The sequence below is a fragment of the Homarus americanus genome, unplaced genomic scaffold (genome assembly GCF_018991925.1).
Source record: "Homarus americanus isolate GMGI-L3 unplaced genomic scaffold, GMGI_Hamer_2.0 scaffold49335, whole genome shotgun sequence".
Taxonomy (NCBI): domain Eukaryota; kingdom Metazoa; phylum Arthropoda; class Malacostraca; order Decapoda; family Nephropidae; genus Homarus; species Homarus americanus.
In genome coordinates, this window is record NW_024745476.1 from 1 (window position 1) to 22,500 (window position 22,500).

Sequence of the window (22,500 nt, forward strand, 5' to 3'; positions counted from 1 at the left end):
AGAATGTTTTATTATTATTATTATTATTATTATTATTATTATTATTATTATTATTATTATTATTATTATTATTTCATATATGTAATTGTGTGCGTCAGTTGTTGGTTGTTAGCCTACGAAACAAACACGCGCGCTCTCTCTCTCTCACCCCACCCCACCTCCAAAAAAAAAATCAAACGCGTTTTACCTATTGCGAAAAATTGCCTTATGTTTATATTTGATTTGAAAAAATTAAAATATATTTTTCATGTGAATATTTTCCATGTATATTTTATTTAGGTTTCATGTATTTACCATTTGCCTTCTCTCGAAATATTTCCCCCTCAGTCACTTTTTTGTGGCTTTGTCTGTTCTGGCATTTATCGTAATATTTACCTGTTCACTTTATTCCATTGATGTTATTTTAAATCTACTTTCCCATTGTAATTCTGTATTGTTGGTAATATTCTGTAATTCACTTTGACTTGTTATGTACTATGTCGACATTATCAGGAATATTACATTAATCAATTTACCTCATGTTGTCACCAAAATCCGATATTGTCATTGGAATATTTTTCTACTCGAGGTAATTTCACCGATATTCCCGCTTCAGCTGTAACATTATCACACACTAGGATACATAACTTGTCACGTTAGGTTATTGTACGTCAAATTAACCTGCTACCACACGTCAATTGATATACGTTTTTATCTAATATGTTGACGTATGTATAATTATCTATCCAAAACTTATGAATTGTATTTACGAAACTATAATGTTTATGGAAAGTACCTTGATGTTTGCCAAAGCATTCGTTCATTTCAACCCAAATCCAAAATATCCTGCGAATTGGAATCACCAAATCTCTCACAAACATTAAACACACTATTTCTCAAAAACTTTTCGCGGACCCTAGTTTGAAAATCACTGTCTTAAGAGGACTAGCAGGCCAGGCACTGGGCAGCCTGTACACGTAGGTGACTGAGTCCAAGGATGTGGTCGGTGATATGCAGAGGTGAGACGCCTGAAGTGGCGGAGGTTGTGCCGTTTACCAATCCCCGTCGACGTCGCTTCCTCATGTAGTTGCAGGGAGCCTCACATCGTCTAGCGTTAGCACCAAAACGTTGATGCTACCAACAGAAGGTAGGTATACTGTGCTGGCAGCGGCGTTTAAGGCAGGACGGGGTCGGTAGGACACAGTGCGTGGGTCCGGGGCAGGATCAGCAGCAGGCTTGGAGGAGTAGAGCTGCTCGAGGGTGTCCATCCTGAGGAGCGTTGATCTGGTTGATGAAACCGGAGCTAAGTGACGGTGTGGCCACTGAGTTGTTCGTGACAGCATGGCGCACAGCAGTGTATTTGTGGAATACTCTGTCTGCCGTGGCTGCATAGGTCGCCGAGGTAGTAGAGTAGTCCAATTCTGAGAGGAACTTCTGCAGGGAGCTTCTAAGTGTGAAGCTGGCACAGGATAGTGTCAGGAAGCCTGTCTGTGTGGCGGGAGTTCAGTCTCGGCATCTCGTCCCAGAGACGTGTAGGCGTCGAGTTGCCGAGGGAGAGACCGGATTGGTCTTGCAGGAGACTGGTGTCAGACCACTGGTATCACCTATTGAGAGCGTTTCGTAGAGCTGCGAATTTGTCATCATCTCAGGGCTTAGTAATGACTTCTGAGACTTGTGTGGCGACTTCTGTGGGCAGGGAACAGACCTGGGCGACGTAGTTCTGTTCGTCTGTAGCTGTTGAGCCAATGAGAGCTGCCTCCATGTGGATTAGCCAGTCTTCAATGTTGTGATTGAAGACTGGAAGAGTAATCTGTTTCTCATCCATCCTGTGTGAGTGCGTTACTCCGGGTGTCACCATTTGTAGCATTAGAGTTATGAGGTCTCGCACTAAGGATGGAGGTGAGAAGGGAAACTCACTGTGGCATTTTCTATGTATATATTATATACAATGCAGTGCTAGGGAGTTGCTGTGTGGTGAGGAGCTTGTTGAGAGGTCTTGTCTGTTTAAGAACGCTGAGTAGAAATCTCTTCACGGCGAGGCTGGGGTATATATACGAGTCCGCCGGAAGTGAATGTCACTGCAGGCCGACCACCGCGCAGTCAGACAGCTAGGCTTGGCTGAGAAACTCGCCGCGGGATCGGCTGGTCAGCGACAGTAGTAGGGGAGAGTATCCACTACAAGCTTCTTGGAAGGAGGTCTTGTCGGCTTGAGATCGTGGAGTAGAATGACCTTCATTGGCATTGGAGTCATGAGTTATGAGATGAAAGATTATTAGGGATTGAAGAAAAGTGGTGAAACTGAAATACAGTAGTGAAAAGAATCTGGGCTCAACCAGATCGCTTCATCTAATCTATTAATTTTTTCTTTGTTTTGCTCCCTCAGGTCATCAGAGCTTTGTATTAGTATTGATTTATTTATATGGTGCTGCTTATTATACTTCACGGCGAGGCAGGGGGGTATTTATACAATCCTGCTTACTCAAGATTCGAGGTACGAGATGAAAGGCACCGCTGATTGGCTGGGCGAGGACGGCAGGTGACTAATCAGTGAGCGGTTCAGGAGTGGAGGCTGTGGTATGGAACTCACCACTGGTTGGTTGAGGTGAGGACAGCTGAACGGTTGTAGTGAGAGTAAGCCACTTTAATATCCAATAGTAGGCCAAGCAAGTTTTCAATCAACAATATAAACCCATTGTGCTGACAAAATTTGTGATGGAAAGCAGAACATTTCTTAACGGTAAAGTGTGCTGTGGTCCTATGAGCTCAGTCTATTCTCCAGTTTTGTCTTAGAACTAAAAAGTAAAAATTAATGAGAATGCTTATGGGGTTGTTTTGTAAGCTGGCTCACTGAATGCACTCTGATAGACGCGTGAAGATCAGTCAGGGGGTTTCGCAACTTGATGACTAAAGAATAAAGGGAGTTTAAGCGGAGATTAAAATTAAAAATTAAATTGATAGAATGAGGTTCTTTACTTGGTGGTGCTTTTATTGAAATTATTGGAGGCATATGACTTCGTGGACTAAAAGTATGTCCTATTAGCCCGATAGGATCAGTGTTGATCTTACGGTAGATAAGAGACCCGTAGCCTGCACTGTGCTTAACAAGTTAAGGGCCTTCACTTTGCAACTGTAGTTCGGTAGCTATTCCCAATAGACAATAGAGGTGACCATGGCACAAACCAGCAGCCCTAAGGACAGGAAGTGGAGATATTAGGGAATGTTTGATTTTAGGGCATACATGGTGTTTGATTTAGGATTGTAGGGGGCCATTTTGCATTGAGTTACAGGGGTTATTTGGACCGAGGGAAGGGAGTTATTTATTTTGAAGTGTGGAGAGCATATAAAATTGGGGAAGGGCAGTTGGTAACTACAGTATTCGAAGTGATAAGAGAGGGGACAATTGCCAAATATTAATACTGTATGTTCTTTGTAATACATAAGATTCATTTGGACATATGATTACAATACAGTAAACTTTATTCCAAACGTTCATCACAAAAGGCATTCCTTTAAGACAGTCTCATGACAAAACTTTAGGGATAAAGTTATCAGTGTGTTTCCTTTGTTACCATATAACCACTGATAATACAGTACAGTAATAAGGAGATGGGAGCAGTTGACAACCATTAGAAATATTAATTGGGTGGTTGGCAACTACTATAAATACTAAGGGGTGGTTGGCAACTACTATACTGTAAATACTAAGGGGTGGTTGGCAACTACTATAAATACTAAGGGGTGGTTGGCAACTACTATAAATACTAAGGGGTGGTTGGCAACTACTATAAATACTATAGGCAACTACTATAAATACTAAGGGGTGGTTGGCAACTACTATAAAATACTAAGGGGTGGTTGGCAACTACTATAAATACTAAGGGGTGGTTGGCAACTACTATAAATACTAAGGGGTGGTTGGCAACTACTATAAATACTAAGGGGTGGTTGGCAACTACTATAAATACTAAGGGGTGGTTGGCAACTACTATAAATACTAAGGGGTGGTTGGCAACTACTATAAATACTAAGGGGTGGTTAGTAACTATAAGTACAGTATGTACTAGAAATTTTGAGATGGGGTACTTGTCCCCACTTTAAAGAAGATTGTTTTTAAACACAGTGTGAATTTTACTTTTTTTTAATATCAAATCTTGAGGACAATAACATATTTTTTTTCTTCATGAATGGCATAACATTTGAGAAGTGACCTAGCATAACCTTCCTGGAGTGACCACAACACTAAGACATTACTGTACATGTAAATATAATACCTAAAAGCCAAAATTGGTTATAAAAATATATCAGTGATAGTGGTTTTTATGCCTAATTTGGGAGTAAAGGAGTTGCCTTCGTACCATCTGATTTGTTTCTCAGAGCAATTTCTGAAAATCTTTGGCGAGTCTGGTTGAAAGCAAAACTACATGGATATCTTGAGACAGTGCTGTCCAGATCAACAGTGCCCGGCAGGCCATTCATGTTTTTTAGTCTCCGTGCCCAGCACTTGTCTGGTGGACAGCAAGTACAGGTACTCATATACAGTAATGAGAGGAATACATCAAGACGGGAACTTGTCAGGTGCTGAGTGACCCCACCTGTATGTTTAACCAGGGAGGTCCACCAATGGACGGCTTGTTGTCAGTGTACAGTATAGTACTAAGATTAGTGATCTGTCAGGTACAGGTAATTTTCTCTACATTAAGTTACCAACCTGCCTCTAGTTAGTCAGAGTCAAGTTTGTCAACATTTAAAAGGATACCACCAATGTAGTGGTTGTAGCCATGTTGAAACAGGAGTTATGACCTCGCAAGACAAGTTTTACTACCACGGACACCAGATTATAGAGGGGGGGGGGGGAGTGGAAGTCAGTGGAAGTGCAAAATCAGGCACCATGCATTCATGCACTAGAGAAGTGTTACATTATGATTTTTCCTCGCATTTTCTTATTTGGATTTTATATTCCTGTAGATACATACTAAAAATTTTTCCTTATATTTATTAAAATCCTTATAGGGTGTGACTTTTGGGTCACCCAGTATATGTATGCACTGTACATATTAAGTCCATTAATGCATGTTACCATTTTTGAGTAACTAACGATTAGAGAAGTCTACCCCAATCTTTTATTGTTCAAGGACAAAAATAATTATACCAGTCCAGTTATAAGAGATTGAGATAGAATTCTTTGTTACTCAATAATGGTGCTATGCACTAATGATCTTAATATGTAATATTGTTGGAGCTATTCAGTACAGCTTGGTAAAGGTTTCTTTTATTTTGTGACATTCCCATATAATTATGATTGTTGATATAAAAACAGGAAGCTTCTTATAATATTAGATCTATCAAAACTCATGATGCCTGTGGTGTTAAGTCATTCACCATGTTTTGACAGTTTGACATTCATTTTAATAATGTACTATATTCCACTTTAATATTTGTTACTATTGTTCATAAATTATACAATACTTTCTTGAGTTGTACAGAGTACGTATTCTCAATAGTTCGTGTAAGATCCAATTCATTCATTCGAGTCTTGAACAATAATCGAGTCTTTGAGAGGCATACAAGTGAACGGTTCTATATTTTTATTTAATGGTGATTATCCAGGAAAATTTTTTTTAAGATACAGTACATTAATGTCCATGTTCTTTTCACTTTCTTCAGTCATAACCTTCCCATTAAAATACAAGGGTGAAGTAATGCAAAGTTCATGAGCATCTGCTGGTGTTACTTTTATAAATTTGACCATGAAAATACTGGGTCATGTGTATGCAAATTTGTTCAATTCTTACATATTTTTATGAAATTTCATGCAAGTATGCAAAATAACAGAATCAACATCATCATCCTTATTTTACAGCCATTTTTTATGTTTGCATGGCTTACCAGATGGTAGTCCTCGATGCTCTAATGTCATTTCTTACAACTTCTCCCCATGTCATTCTTGGCATATCCTTGGCTCCATTCCACATTTAGGTTCAAACACTTCTCATCCAAATGTCCAAACCACCTCAGACTATCTCTAAACAGGATTTCACCAATATTCTCAATACCCAGCTGCCCACTTAGTTCTAGACAGAGTCTTCTGTCTTTTAGTGTCACATTACACATGCACCTCAACATAATCATTTCAGCTTGCTCAAGCACGCACCCACACACACACAGACCAACTGTCTATGAACGGCAAGCTTGTAGGGCATTAAGACAGTAATACCAGTAGAATTTTCAGTGCAACACATTTTAATGCCAAAAGAAAAAATAGAAACTCATAAAAACACAAGTTATTAACTTATGTAAATAAAAAAAAAAAAAAGATTTTTTAATATACTGTACTGTGCTACTTTATCTATGCTAAAAAAAATAAATAAAAGTGGACCATTTACAAATATTCATATAAACCAAGAACATCATTGCTTCCTGGTTGCACATCTCCCTTTTTTTAAAAGTACAGTACTGTATCAATATAGGGGTCCCCGGGTTACAAACAGGTTCCGTGCCTGACGATGTTCGGAAGTCGGAACATATGCTATATACTTACCATACTTGTAAATAAAATACTGTAAATTTGAAGATTAACCCTGTTCGTATTGGCGGGCGTTCATAAGTCGGGGACCTCCTGTACAAGTTTTAGGTCATCACCACAAAAGAAGGAATCTAACATTATGAAGAAAAAAGATGAGGTTCAGTGTAAGGGCGGAAACGATCCTCCGGCTGGTTACCGCTGCTAACTCGCTCGTTTGCTGGTGCAGACGACACTTGGGGTAGTTGGACGGAGGTGAGAACGGCAGCGACTATCTCCGCCACCGGCAGATTCAACCCAGCCGCCATACCGTCAGTATCTAGCTACCCTGCTGTCCGTCAAATTCTGGCTGTGATCTCATCATAGGTCCTGGACTCGTGGGCTGTGTTCCCAGACCTTCACTTATCAACTGCTAACTCTCTGGTCATCTACCACTACCGCATACCACGATCATCAGTTCATCACATTCCGTCGGTGCCCCGGTGTTCTCCTGCCTTTTCAAGACGTCGCTGAGTGTGGAGTCGAAGTGGACGTTTCGTTACCCTGAGTGTGCATCACCGTGTTCCAGAACCTTCCCCCAGGGCCACTGCCGTAGGAAAATATTTGTTCATGGTTTGATTCTATAATTGTTTGATTCTATTAATTGCTGACTCCCCTGTATTGTTCGATTCTATCAATTGTTGACTCCATTTAATTGTTTGAATCCATTAATTGCTGACTCCCATTATTTGTTTGATTCCTTTAAGTGTTTGCTTCCTTTAATTGTTTGACTCCCGTAATTATTTGATGTTTGTTGAGTGGTGTCAGAGTTTTGTGTTATATTTTTATAGTAAAGAGATGCCAATCTCAAACAGTTGTTTGTTATTCCTCGGAAAACCATGGTCCTTGACTTTCCTTTATTAAGATCCTGATTAGCCTGGTAAGGGATTTCTATCCCTAAGTCCCAGGCCTTTACAAGTGGCGACCTTGCCAGGATTATCTCTGACCTTTGGTTTCTGAGGTTTAACATTCGTTCCGGTGTTGTTGTAAGTCGCCGTGAGCGCGCCACCTTGCTGTCTGTGGCCCGGAAGCAAGTGTTGTTCAGTGGTTATCCCTTCCTTCTGTGTGCTAATTTTGTTGCTCTCCCTTGTACGTGGGGAAGTTAATTAGTGTTGGTTGGGGTGCACTGTGGATGCTGTCATAGCATTTTTGTTGTTGTTTCACCTGGTGCGGTTTCGTTACCCTGAGGTGATTCAGCTGGGCTGGGTGCGGAACGAGGTTCCCTCCAGTCGGATCAAATCATTTACTGGTCTGATTGAGCCACTAGGTGAGTTACCTTTGGCTATTTGCGGGGTAAGTTGTTTGTTTTTTCTCTTTGTTCTTGGCCTTTCGGATCATTATGTCTGCTTTTGAGGTGTGGAAAGATCAAGCGGTGGCCCTGGGTCTGACAGGTAATGACATTGGTCAGTATGTGGTCACCCAACAGAATGCCGAGAGAGAGGAACGTCAGAGAGCGAGAGAGGAACGTCAGAAAGAGAGAGAGGTGGAGGAACGCCAGAGAGTTGGAGGAACGCCAGAGAGAAAGAGAGTTGGAGGAACGTCAGAAAGAGAAAGAAAGAGAGTCCGAATTAGCTAAGTTGCGGGCAGAAAAGGACCTAGAACTGGCTAGGATTAATGCTTCAAGTAGACCAGCATCCTCTGGCCATATACAAGACAATGTGGTAAAACCCAGCTTGCCTGTGTACCGTGAAGGAGAAGACATCGCCTCCTACCTTGTTAGGTTTGAGAGGGTAGCTGAGCTGCTTGGTGTAGCCCCAGATAGCTATGCTGTAAGGTTGGGTAGCCTACTGAGTGGTAAGCCGGTAGAAATTTACACGTCCCTGTCTGCCGACATCACCCGAGATTACTTCTTGTTGAAGCAAGCTCTCTTGCGAGGATTTTGCAAGACTTCTGACGGTTATCGTGCTGATTTCCGTAGAACGAAGATTAGAGCGGGAGAAACGTACCAGCAGTTTTCGATTCACCTGGGTCGTTTATTTCAACAATGGCTGGAGACATCAGGGGTTGAAGAAACCTTTGAGTGTCTCTCTAACTTCATGATATTAGATCAGTTTTTGTCTTCTCTACCTCCAGACTTGAGAATTTTCATCAAAGAACACCAGCCAGCGACGCTTGGAGAAGCTGTGCATCTTGCCGACAACTGGGCGTCTGCTCGCAACGCCTACCCCAAGTCTTCCCCTCCTGTAGTGAAGATTGCGAAGCCTCCGACTTCCAAGGAACCTTCCCCAGGAGTAGAGGGGAAAAGCTCACCAGCCGTGCGGTGCCACAACTGCGGAGAAATGGGGCACATTCGTTCTCGGTGTCCCAAGAATCCACGCGCCTTCAAGTCTACGGGCATTCATCCGCCCAGCTTCGAGGTCGGATTCTGTTTCGAAGACCGAAGCTGTCCCAGCTATTGTGTCAGCGGAACTATAAATGGGTCATGGGCATCTACGATCATCAGGGACACCGGTTGCTCATAAGAACATAAGAACATAAGAATGGAGGAAACTGCAGCGGGCCTATTGGCCCATACTGGGCAGTTCCGTTTACACCCAACCCCTATTGCTCATATGAGCATCCAACCTATGTTTGAAGCAATTCAGCGAATTCGAGTTAATGATGATATTTGGTAACTTGTTCCATTCATCAACTACTCTGTTTCCAAACCAGTGTTTACCTATTTCACGCCTAAATCTAAATTTGTCTAATTTAAAACCATTGTTACGAGTTCGCTCCTGGTTGGATAATTTGAGTACCTTTGTAATGTCCCCTTTGTTTAGCCCTGTCTTCCACTTATACACCTCTATCAGGTCGCCCCTCGCTCTACGTCTCTCGAGGGAGTGCAAATTAAGATGCTTTAACCTGTCTCTATACTCAAGGTTCCTAATGCCCGGGATTAGTCTTGTCATTCTCCTCTGAATTCTTTCCAAGGATTCTATATCCATTCTGTAATACGGTGACCAGAACTGAACTGCGTAATCCAGGTGTGGTCTCACAAGAGCAAGATACAGTTTTAGGATGACCTCGCTAGTCTTGTAACTAACACTCCTTTGTATGAACCCAAGTACTTTATTAGCCTTGTTACGAGCAAAAACACATTGTTTACTTGGCTTAAGGTTCCTACTTATCATTACTCCTAAATCTCTCTCGCAGTCGGATTTCTCTATGGCATCGTTGTTCATCTGGTATCTGGTTTCCCTGTTTACATCTCCTATACTGAGTACTTTACATTTGTCCATTGAATTTCATCTGCCATTTTTCAGACCATTCGAAAAATTTGTTTAGATCTTCCTGTAGTTTTGCCGAGTCCTCGTCAGATTTGATAACACGTCCTATTTTAGTGTCATCAGCAAATTTACTTATGTTGCTGTCTATGCCGATATCTATGTCGTTTATGTATATAATAAATAATAATGGTCCAAGTACTGAGCCTTGGGGAACTCCACTTGTGACGTTGCTCCAATGGGACTTAGTGCCGTTAATGCTCACTCGCTGTTTCCTGTCCTGTAACCACGCCCTAATCCATTTAAGGATGTCACCTTTGATGCCATGAGCTTCTACCTTTCTAATTAGTCTTTCGTGGGGGACTCTGTCGAAGGCTTTGCTAAAGTCGAGATATACCACATCATAATTGTGCCCCTCGTCCACTGATTCGAAAACTGATGAAAAGAATGTTAATAGATTAGTTAGGCAAGAACGTCCGCTTGTGAAGCCATGCTGGGAATCATTGATCAATCGGTGCTTCTCCAGGTGATTTCGAATAGAGTTTGAAATGATTGCTTCCAGTAATTTGCCTACTATTGATGTTAGACTGATTGGGCGGTAGTTAGAGGATAGTGATCTATCCCCCTTCTTGAAAATCGGTATTACATTCGCTATCCTCCAGGATTCTGGTACTACACCTGTTTTTAAGGACATGTTAAACAACTTTGCTAAGGGCATACTAAGCTCTTCCTTACATTCCTTTAATACTCTGGCAAATATCTCATCGGGACCAGGTGACTTATTAGGCTTTAGTTTGTCTATTTGCTTACTAACATCGTTACTAGTCACTACTATCTCACTTAATTTGTTTTCTTCACTATCTCTGAATAGAGTCGGTGCCTCGGGTATCATGTTTAAATTTTCGGTGGTGAAAACTGTTGAAAAATATTTATTTAAATTATTGCTCATTTCTCCGTCGTTATCAGTGAGCTCGCCGGAGTCTGACCGTATTGGTCCAATCTTTTCTCGTGTTTTAGTTTGATACATTTGGTAGAATCCTTTGGGGTTTGTCTTCGCCTCCCTTGCTACCCTTACCTCATTATTCCTCTTTGCTTTCCTTATCTCGGTTTTAACTCTACTCGCCAATACCCTATAATAGTCCCGGAGGTGAATTTCGCCACGATTTATCCTTCTACCTATAGCCTTCTTTTGGCCAATGATGTTCTTTAAATAATTATTTATCCATTTAGGGTCATTGTTGTCTGATCTGAGTTTTTTGTATGGTATGTTATGCCTTTGTGCATTAAGTAACTCACTATTTAAATTGTCGTGGAACTCGGCAATCTCAGATCTCGTTATCAGGTCGGTGTCATCTGTCAGGTTCACGGCCAAGCGCGACACCCCCTCTCTCAGCTGCCTCTTTAAACTGTCAAAGTTTGCCCTTCTGAAATCTGGTACTTTAGTGGAATTTTCCTTACGTCTGCCCTGAAAATCTAACTGGAATCGAATTTCTTTGTGATCGCTGTTTGCAAGTTCGTTCCCTACCTCGACATTGCTAATGAGGTTTTCTCTGTTCGTCAGAACTAAATCCAGTATATTATTACCCCGTGTGGGTTCGGTTATATGTTGACTTAGGAAACAGTCCTGGATCGTCTCGAGAAAATCCTCTGATTCTGAGTTACCCGTAAGGACAGTCCAATCTATTTGGCCAAGGTTAAAGTCGCCTACTATACAGACTTTGTTGTGTATGGAAGCCCTGCGCATTTCATCCCAGATAAGTCGCTCATTGACGCTATCAAGATTGGGGGGTCTATATATTACCCCTGTGATTAATTTTTCCCGACCGTCGCTTAATTCTATCCAAATTGTTTCTGTATTCCTCTCAGTTTTTATTTCCTTATTTATTTCACACTTCAGATTATCCCTAACATAGATTGCTACTCCGCCTCCTTTCCTGGTCTGCCTATCGGTATGGAACAGTTTGTAACCCGCAATTTGGTATTCGACTGGTAATTCACGTGTGTCTAGGTTGATCCATGTTTCAGTGAATGCAATTATATCGATTTCTTCGGTACATACCAAGGCCTTAATATCATCCATTTTGTTTCTCATACTTCTACTGTTCGCGTAGTATACATTTAAGTTAGTCGTGTTCTGAGTCCTTCCCTTACCGCGTTTAGTTTTAAACTCCCTGTCTAATTTAGTTTTGTCATCATTCCTAACACTATTTCCCTGTAATCTTTCGCCTTGTTTACCCGCTCCCACTGCAGTCTCCTCCACCCCCGTGCCCCTATGTTCTCTTAGCAGTTTAAAGACTTCGATATCTTTTGAACTGCCCCCTCTAGAGCCCCAGCCAGGGTTGCTACTCCATCCCTAGACAGGTGCACCCCATCCCTAGCATAAAGGTCCCTTCTGCCATAGAAGTTGTCCCAGTTGTCAATGAATGGGACTGATATTGACTTGCAATATCTGTCAAGACGGTCGTTAACACCAACTGCCCTTGACAACCATTCACTGCCAACTCTCCTTCTAGGCAGGACACCGCATATGATAGGGATCCCTCCCTTAGTCCTAATACGATCTATGGCTGCCTTGAACTTATCAAGAAGTTCCTCGCTCCTACACCGGCCAATATCATTGCCTCCTGCACTGAGGCAGATAATGGGTTTGTTCCCATTACCAGACAAGATATTGTCCATCCTGTCAATTATATCCCCCACCCCAGCTCCTGGCAAACACACCCTCATCCTATTTTTGTTTTTACCACAAAAAGCCCTGTCCATGTACCTTACCTGTGAGTCACCAACAATTAAAGTTTTTATACCTTCCTTGTCATCCCTGCCCCTGACTGTACTAACGTCCAATTCGTCTATCAAGGGACTGAACGGGTTGGTACACTTAGCTGTTGTTGTCGTTGTTGTCGTATCCTTCGAGTGCTTCTTTACCACCAGCTTGGTCCTGCCACTACTCACGACTTTCCACTCGTTTGATTTTTCGTCAGACACTGGCTTTACTCGTCCAGCCTCTCCTTTTAACTTCGCCAGCTCTTTCCTTAATTTCACGTTCTCCAACGTGGCCCTCTCAATTTCTAACTTGGCCCTCGCCAATTCTTCAGTGGACCACTCCAGTTTGGTCAACAAACTCTCATACCCAAGACCGCACATATCACTGGCCATATCTGATAATTATCCCTCTGGAGCTAACCCTGCCGTGACCTTTCCCCTAGTGAGGTCAGGTATTGTTGTCTCTGAGGAAGCCCTGCCTGATGCTCGAAGGTTAGTGTCACCGATTATTTGGGTCGCGTTGACCAGTTCCCTGTTGTTAGGTGCTACCTGCGTTGCCCCTATTTTACTGGTTGGTCTAATGTGGTAAGAGCTCCCATTAAATTTGCCAGTGTTCTCATTGGTAATGTTCCCGGTGTTCGTGACCCTAACGACCCGGAACCTTTAAAACTCTCCTCACCACCAGTCTCCTCAGCGCTAGACTCTTCGCCACCTGCTGACGTCGCCTCGCCACCCTCGCATGCCACCTCCCCTCCAGCAAAGATCCTACCTGTGGAGACACGGTCGGCGAAGGTGAAGCGCCTGCATCCCCTGGTTCTGCCGAAATTGCAGCCGATGACTGTGACTCCCAAGGAATTTGCCAAGCTTCAAGACTCGTGTACCACTCTGAAGCGGGTAAGGGAGAAGGTAACTTCCGGGGAGGAGGATCAGGCTAGAGATGGGTCTGTATTCAAGTTCGCTCGTGTTAACGGTCTGTTACTTCGATCGTGTGTGTCATCCAAGCAACCAGCCAAAGTAGGTCAGTTTTTCCTTGTTGTTCCGGCTGATTGTCGTAACATCATTCTCTCTGTAGCTCACGAGAGCCCCCTAGCAGGGCACTTCTCTCATAGAAAGACATATATGAAGATTTCTGATCAATTTTACTGGCCAGGAATGGGAGCGGATATTAGGGCCTTTTGTAGGAGTTGTGATCGGTGTCAGCGTATGTCCGCCAAAGGTAGAGTCCGTCCTGTTCCTCTTAAACGCTTACCCATTATTACTGAACCATTTTCTCGGGTTGCCATAGATTTGGTTGGACCACTTTCACCCCCTTCCTCTGCGGGGCACAGGTATGTACTCACGTTAATTGATTTTGCCACCGGGTTTCCAGAAGCCTTGCCCTTGAAGGAAATTGATTCTATTTCTGTGGCCGAAGCATTGCTTGTGATCTTCTCTCGCGTAGGCATACCACGGGAAATTCTGTCCGATAGGGGGACTCAGTTTACCTCTCAGTTGATGGCGGAGCTTCACAAGTTGCTGGGAGTTAAGCCTTTATTTACCACCCCTTTTCACCCTAGTGGTAATGGACGAATTGAGAGAATGCATGGGCCCCTGAAAGCGTCACTGCGGAAATTGTGTGCCGACAAACCCAGGGAGTGGCACCGGTATCTTGTCCCCACTTTATTTGCGCTGAGAGAAATTCCTAGCGACCGGACCGGGTTCTCGGCGTTCGAGTTATTATACGGCCGAGCCGTGAGAGGCCCGCTCTCGGTGTTAAGGGATCTGTGGGAGGACACCAGTATAGAAGACGACGAGCGGACTCACTACCAGTATGTCCTTGAATTACGGGACAAACTTTGACAGTGTGCCAAGATCGCCGCGCAGAATGCTGACATTAGTAACACCAAATATAAGGCCTATTTCGACGTCAAATCACAAGATCGTCAATTTATTCCGGGGGATGAAGTGTTAGTGCTCTTGCCTGATAAGAAGAGCAAGTTGCTTGTTTCCTGGAATGGGCCTTACAAAGTCCTAGAGAAGCGGAGTAGGGTAAATTACGTCATTGACGAACCAAAGGGGCCTAAGTTATATCATGCTAATTTATTAAAGAAATACCATCGCAGGGCCCACCTTAACTTTGCTCATGTCCTAGATAACGATTCTAAGCTAGAGTCAGTCGAGGCACTACCCTGCGAGGAGTCGGGAATAATTCCGGCACCAGACTCGGATGATCTCGGTTGCCAGCTACCGATAACACCAGATGGCATAGTAGAATCCCCTTCGACTGACGATGGGCCCGCACTTAAACCTGGATTGGAGAGGAACCAACGTGCTGACATTGAGGACTTGATTACTAACTTTGAGGATGTATTCTCAAACTTCCCGGGATGCACATCCACTGTACACCATGACATCCTCCTCACAACCACTCAGCGTGTGCAGGCCAAAGTTTATCCTGTCCCTATTCATCTCCAGAGTTATTTTGAAGAAGAGGTCGACCGTCTACTTGAGCAGGGAATCATCCAATTGTCGTCGTCCCCTCACTGCTCTCCGGTGGTTATGGTGCATAAGCAGGATGGTACTTTTAGGATGGCCATTGACTACAGGGCATTAAATGCGGTAACTGTCTTTCATGCCGAGCCCGCCTGTTCTATGGAGGAAGACTTGCACAAGTTCTCAGGGGCGAAGTACTTCTCGGAGTTGGATCTATGTAAAGCTTACTACCAGGTACCCTTAACTGAACGCGCAAAACCACTAACTGCATTTCCTACTCGTAGAGGATTGATGGAATTCTGCCGGCTTCCTTTTGGGCTGGTGACTGCTTGTGCCACGTACATCAGGCTGATGCGCCTCGTCCTTGCCGGTTTGCCTAGAGTTTCTTTTTATTTTGACAACATTTTCATATATTCCTCAGATTGGCAAGAACATCTTGGCGACGTTAAAGCTGTCTTGGAGAGGTTAAGGGAACATACTTTGACGATAAAGCCATCTAAGTGCCGCTTTGGATTTGAGTCTATTCATTATCTTGGATTCGTGCTAGATGGTCGGCATCTTCGTCCCCAACCTGAGAAAATACAAGCCCTTTGTGAGGTGTGTCCTCCTACTACTAAGAAACTCCTCCGTAGTTTTCTTGGTATGATCTCTTTTTATAAAGCTTTCATTCCCCAGGCATCTGAGTATACCGGACCCTTATCTGACCTGCTAAGGAAAGGCCACCGGGAGCCTCTTGTCTGGAACGACGACCTGCTGGCCAGATTTAATCGTCTCAAGAATTCGCTATCCACGCAGCCCATCCTCAAACTGCCTGATCAACACTTAACCTTCGTTCTTAGGACGGACGCCTCCAGTCATGGCCTAGGAGCCGTCCTCCTCCAATATGTTCAGGCATGTCCTCACCCAGTGGCCTATGCCAGTAGGAAGTTACTAGATAGGGAGAGGAGGTACTCCACCATTGAACGTGAGTGTCTAGCCATTCTGGGGTTTTGAAATTTGATTATTACCTGAGAGGAAAAGAATTTATCCTTGAGGTAGACCACAAACCCTTGTTGTATTTAAATACATTCAAGGGGGCAAATGACAGATTGTTACAGTGGGCTCTAAGTCTGCAGGGGTATAGATTTCGTGTGGTCCACGTCGCCGGAAAGGACGACCTTGGGGCAGACCTTTTGAGCAGATCCACTGTGTAGCATTTGTTGTAAGATGATTATGCTTTGTGTACTAATCTTACGTTTTAATCTACCTTACAGTAGATTTTTGTTGGGGGAGCAGTGTCAGGGCGGAAACGATCCTCCGGCTGGTTACCGCTGCTAACTCGCTCGTTTGCTGGTGCAGACGACACTTGGGGTGGTTGGACGGAGGTGAGAACGGCAGCAACTATCTCCGCCACCGGCAGATTCAACCCAGCCGCCATACCGTCAGTATCTAGCTACCCTGCTGTCCGTCAAATTCTGGCTGTGATCTCATCATAGGTCCTGGACTCGTGGGCTGTGTTCCCAGACCTTCACCTATCAACTGCTAACTCTCTGGTCATCTACCACTACCGCATACCACGACCATCAGTTCATCACATTCAGTCGGTGCCCCGGTGTTCTCCTGCCTTTTCAAGACGTCGCTGAGTGTGGAGTCGAAGTGGACGTTTCGTTACCCTGAGTGTGCAACACCGTGTTCCAGAACCTTCCCCCAGGGCCACTGCCGTAGGAAAATATTTGTTCATGGTTTGATTCTATAATTGTTTGATTCTATTAATTGCTGACTCCCCTGTATTGTTCGATTCTATCAATTGTTGACTCCATTTAATTGTTTGAATCCATTAATTGCTGACTCCCATTATTTGTTTGATTCCTTTAAGTGTTTGCTTCCTTTAATTGTTTGACTCCCGTAATTATTTGATGTTTGTTGAGTGGTGTCAGAATTTTGTGTTATATTTTTATAGTAAAGAGATGCCAATCTCAAACGATTGTTTGTTATTCCTCGGAAAACCATGGTCCTTGACTTTCCTTTATTAAGATCCTGATTAGCCTGGTAAGGGATTTCTATCCCTAAGTCCCAGGCCTTTACATTCAGGAGGAAACTTAACACATCAAATAAAACCCCAGATTCAGCAAATAAATAACTACAGTATCATGGGCTAGGATATCAGATAATAGGGGTATTTGATACTAAACTATTGTACTACAAGATAAGGTATTTACAAAAAATGCTGATAGGCAAAGAAGTAAAAAAAAATTGCACTGCTTTTCATCTTCAACCCCATTTTATAGACATTTTCCACGCATGTGTGGCTTAACTGTAATTACCTGATGACAAGGGTATACCAGTTTTCATGAGACATACAGGTACGCCTCGACTTACGACCTACTCGACTTATGACCATGCAACCGCCGCAGTCGTATAAAATATTTTTCAAATTACGTATTTTCGAGTCCAGACGTTAGTGATCGAACTATGTACTGACAAAATTTTCGTTTGTAATTCCCTTTAAAGTGGCTGGCAAGTGTAAAAGTGAGAGTTCTCGTGGTGCAGAGAAGAAAAAGACACCCATTTTAGATTTTCTAGTAATTATTTTCGCATTTTCGACCTGTCGTCGGCCCCTAACCCCGTCGTAAGTCGAGGACTGACTGTATTTTAAACATAAATTCAATTTGAAAGAGCTATTCTATAACCTTCAAATCAAATATCAGCATTCTCACTGTATTTAGAAAAAATACTGGCAACATTCCTTCCTATTCATTAACCCATAACAGACAAGTGCTGTCAAAAGACTGAAGCTCACCTTCTGGTGTACTTGCACTTTGTACAAGCAGGCTAAAAATTATACCGGGGTACTTGTCACTATGTCTGGAGAAAATAAACCACTTACAGGTATTTACCGATTTAAGATCATCCGTTTTACGATAATCCACGTTAACATTAATTAGGTTTTAACACTCTCTCACTATATACGTTAGGAAAAATCCACACTAAAAATAGTTATCATTAGGTTAACTCACTGACGCGGAATGTAAACACTGGGGAAGCGCATCTTTCCCTTCACTTATTAAATCCAAATTGGCCAATATGCTCTAATTACTTTCCCATATATCATGCAGCTCCACTTACCTGCGTCCCATCTCATGGCCACCATGCTAACTACTGTACAGTTCAGAGCTTTGTTTCAACATGATCGCATCTGGCCTCACTCGTGTAACGAAAGATATCATTAATAATCGTTGCATAACCTTGTGATTGCTGTGATACTTTGCCATTATTGGTGATTGGAAAACATTATTGTTAAAATTTTGCTGACCGAGGTGATCAGTGTAATGTAACTGTTTCTTTGAAAACATCATTGTTCCATCAACAAGAGTTCCCTAGCCTTGGAGGGGACATGTGATGATGACCAAGCTTGTTATTATTAATGTGGTCAGTGTTGTTAAATTTTTCCTGTATTTATTTAATTATTGAAGTATTATTATTTCTGGATTACAGGTAGTTCTGCTATAACGCGATAATTGTGTTCTTGTAAGATATCGTGTTATAGAAAATCGCGTAATAGAAATAACAGGGCTTATGGAGAAAATAGGGTTAGGTGCAGATTACTCCAAATCGAAAAAAAATTTCGTACAGTATTACCCCGCCTAACGCGGTTTCACTTAACGCGGTTTATCATATACGCGGTGCCTCGCCAGAGCTGAACTTTCACTTAACATGGATTTTTTCCACATATACGCGGTGAGTGTCCGGCTCGAGACGAGACGCTATTTTTAGATTTGCCCCACCCGCCACCCTGCCTGACTGCCTGTTTTAGCTCATAAAATTCATACAAATTACCCGGCCAGAATATAATTTACATTGCTGGAATTCTTATAATTTGGTGATCATTTTGAATATAAACATCATATTTTTGCATTAGACATACAAATTTTAGATAACAATTTTTCTCAAATTAACTATGTTATCTTTTGTGCAAAATATATGACATTTATATTCAAAATATTCCTGGTCTTACAAGGAATCCAGCAATGTCAATTATATTATCCTAACTTTAGTTTGAGGTATTATTTATTAAAATTTAGTGGTTATCCCACACATCTCCTTGGGACGGTTGGTGGGGGGTGGGGAGGAGGGAGGGACCGACCGACCATCTGTTACCCTGTGAAGAATTATTTTTTTTTTTATTAACTGAAGATATTTGTTTTAGCTCATAAAATTCATACAAATTATCCGGTCTGAATATAATTTACATTGCTGGAATTCTTATAATTTGATGATCATTTTGAATATAAACATCATATTTTTGCATTAGACATACAAATTTTAGATAAAAATTTTTCTCAAATTAACTATGTTATCTTTTGTGCAAAATATATGACATTTATATTCAAAATATTCCTGGTCTTACAAGGAATCCAGCAATGTCAATTGTATTATCCTAACTTTAGTTTGAGGTATTATTTATTAAAATTTAGTGGTTTCCCCCAAAAATTTCTCTGAGAGGGAAGAGCCGGCAGTGTAGTGTGAGAGGGGGAGGGAGTTGAGTCCATTATTTGAATGGACATTAACTTGGCGACTGTACTTCTCTATTTCTCTTAAGTATTAATTGTGTGCATGTACCATCATAAAATTAAGATGTTATTTTTACTACAACATAGGTATGTGCCTTCAAAAAGTGGAGTTTGGGGGTCGGGCCGGTTTCTATTGGAATTAATCCCATATGTTCTGTTGTTCACTTAACGCGGATTTCACTTAACGCGGGACCCTCTGGGTTCAATTGACCGCGTTAAGTGGGGTACAACTGTAGTTAGCCTAACACAAAGGATAGCACAGTCTAAATAAATGTTACATTCATATCTAATAATGAAATCATACAGTAAATGTTACACTTTACCTTGAAAAAATATGAATTTAACTTGATGGGGGAGAAGGTTAATGTTGAGGAGTCATGCAGACAGGGTTTGACAATTGTCATCGTCATCATCATCATCAGTATCATCATCAGGTGCAGTTTTGGTTGCATGGGAGGGAAGAAAAAAACGTCTAATTCCAGAAGTGGGCACTTGCTTCGTCGGCACTTGCGGCTTCACCACATAACTTTACATTATGAAAAGCATAGCGGGTCTTAAAACCAGAAAACCATCCACTAGCACTAAAGGCAACCACATCATCAGGATTTTCAGCTTTTTTCTTTAGGTCCTCATATATTGACAAGGCTTTCTCTTTAATGGTGAGGAAGCTGGTCCCAGATCGCTTTTTCGTTTGATCTTCTATCCAAACACTTAGAAGCCATTCCATCTCCTCAAGTTCCTTTGGCCGTGATCTTACACTTTTGCTAGCTCCCTTGGTTTTTCCAGCAACACAGCTTGCTTTAATCTTTTCTGCATTGGCTCTAATGGTACGCAAAGTAGACTCCTTTATTCCCGTTGCACGCACAATATCACATGTTCTTTCCTTATTTTCAAAACGCTTGACAACATCAAGCTTGCCTTCAAGTGTTATAGCCTTTCTATTACGATCACCACCAGAAATGCGATCACCAGAATGCTTCCCGGAGATATTCTTCTTTTCCATAGTCACAAAATTGGGGAAACAGTAAATCAGAAAGCACTGAGGACGCTTAAAAATTTCTCACGTCTAGCAAAGTGAACGTGTGGAGTAAAGAGAGCGCAGGTCTAAAACGCTACGTATTTTGTTTTTCTCTCTTAGTTAAAATTTTACATTTTACATATACTGTACAGGTATACTGTATACATAAATATTACATAAATTATTTCTGCAATTGTTCACAAACAAAACACATAAATCAATTGAACATGTGATGTCAAACGTGAACTGTAAACACTGCATAACCCCGCGCCAAGCCACAGCACTGTACATACTGTACAGTACACTTTAAACACTTACGTATTTAGTTTTTCTTTTATTTAAATTTTTACAATTTACATATATATATATATATATACCTGTATAAGTAAATTGTAATTTACATATTATTCATATTATGCTAGAGCGCCCACAAAACATGAGAAACGTTTGAGTCCCCCAGTAGAGATGTCCGTTCTCTATCCACTCCAGGATGTCCTAGTCCTCCGTTTTCTTTTTGTGTACTCGCTCAGGGACTCAAGTATTTCTGTATATGACATAGGATGATAAGGGAATTTGAATTTATTTGTTTATTTATTTATATATATAATATACTGTAATATATTAAATATACTGCAAGTATTTTCTTTAATTTATATACGTGTTTCGCGACAAAGGGAGGCTACATTTATGGTGATCGTTAAGGACCAAACTCCGAATCCATGACGTGACTTCTGTTCATTATTTATATCCTAAATTTACCACTGTAGGTAGTTTCAAGAATTAATGCAGTCATTTACTGAATATTCTTTGCAAAAAAATAAATTTTAAATGAATTATTTATAGGAGATAAATATATTGATCAGTAAATATACAGATATGCATTACTGACCACCTCCGAACACAAGGACGGCTAAAAATAGCCACAGGCGGTCACAGTCAAGGTCACTTTCCCTTTCTTGTCACTGGCAAATGGGGGAGGGGGGGGATGATAATAGCAGCTGTGTTTATTACGGTATGTTAGACTGGTTTATAATACATTTTTATTATTTTAATATACCGGTAATCTTCATTTTAATCCAGCTTCCCAAACGTAAGTTTCAGTATAAAATAATTAGTGGTACTGTAGGACCTTGTGAGTGGTTTACTGTATACATAAATATTACATAAATTATTTCTGCAATTCTTCACAAACAAAACACATAAATCAATTGAATATGTGATGTCGAACGTAAACTGTAAACACTGTGTATGATGTAAAGAGAGCGCGGGTGTAAAACGCTATGTAATTTGATTTTCTCTTTTATGTAAAATTTTACAATTTACTTATAATATATAGGTATACTGTATACATAAATATTACATACATTATTTCTGCAATTGTTCACAAACAAAACACATAACTCAATTGAACATGTGATGTCGAACGTGAACTGAAGTCGCAACAACCGTTCGAGTGGAATCGCGTTAGAGCAAACGAGTTCGCGTTATACGAATATTGTTCCGAATTCATAAATCGCGTTCGATCAAATTCGCGTTATCAAAACACGCGTTATAGCAGAACTCACTGTACATGTCTATATCGGACTGGCCAGGAATGTACCCCAGTGAAACCCATGTTTAAGGGCTCATAGTTTATGTTACGGTTTTCAGGAACACAACCCCCATCGTAAATTGGAAAATACCTATATATTAAGAAATGCTAAGTTATGTACTCTAAAAATTTGGAAAACAATTCCAATGCATTAATAACACTTAACTGAAAATCATTAGTTTATACCATGAAGCATGATAAAATATATACACAGTACTGTATATAGCTAACATTATTCAAAATATTTAGAAAGTGGTGTAGTCCATATCGCACTAGAGGTGCGTTTGTTAAATTTTTTCCGCTTAGGAAAGATTTGGGTGAGATCAGGTGTGGTGAGAAGAATAGTCGGAGGGAAGATCTCC

General features: G+C 41.5%; 1 protein-coding gene and 1 long non-coding RNA gene across 2 annotated transcripts in view; both read right to left on the reverse strand.

The window, feature by feature from the left end:
* Positions 1-5,235: 5,235 nt before the first annotated feature.
* LOC121878707 lies at positions 5,236-18,499 on the reverse strand. Its single transcript, XR_006091210.1, has 2 exons — positions 18,452-18,499; positions 5,236-5,999 (listed from the first exon to the last, which is right to left on the reverse strand). It is a non-coding gene; the product is annotated as an uncharacterized LOC121878707 (long non-coding RNA).
* Positions 18,500-22,304: 3,805 nt separating this feature from the next.
* LOC121878708 (inner centromere protein-like) overlaps positions 22,305-22,500 on the reverse strand; it is an 8,778-nt gene continuing 8,582 nt past the window's right edge. The window contains exon 5 of the mRNA XM_042385058.1: positions 22,305-22,500. This exon is cut by the window's right edge and continues 55 nt beyond it. Within this exon, the coding sequence (XP_042240992.1) occupies positions 22,371-22,500 (130 nt within the window). The 3' untranslated portion in view covers positions 22,305-22,370.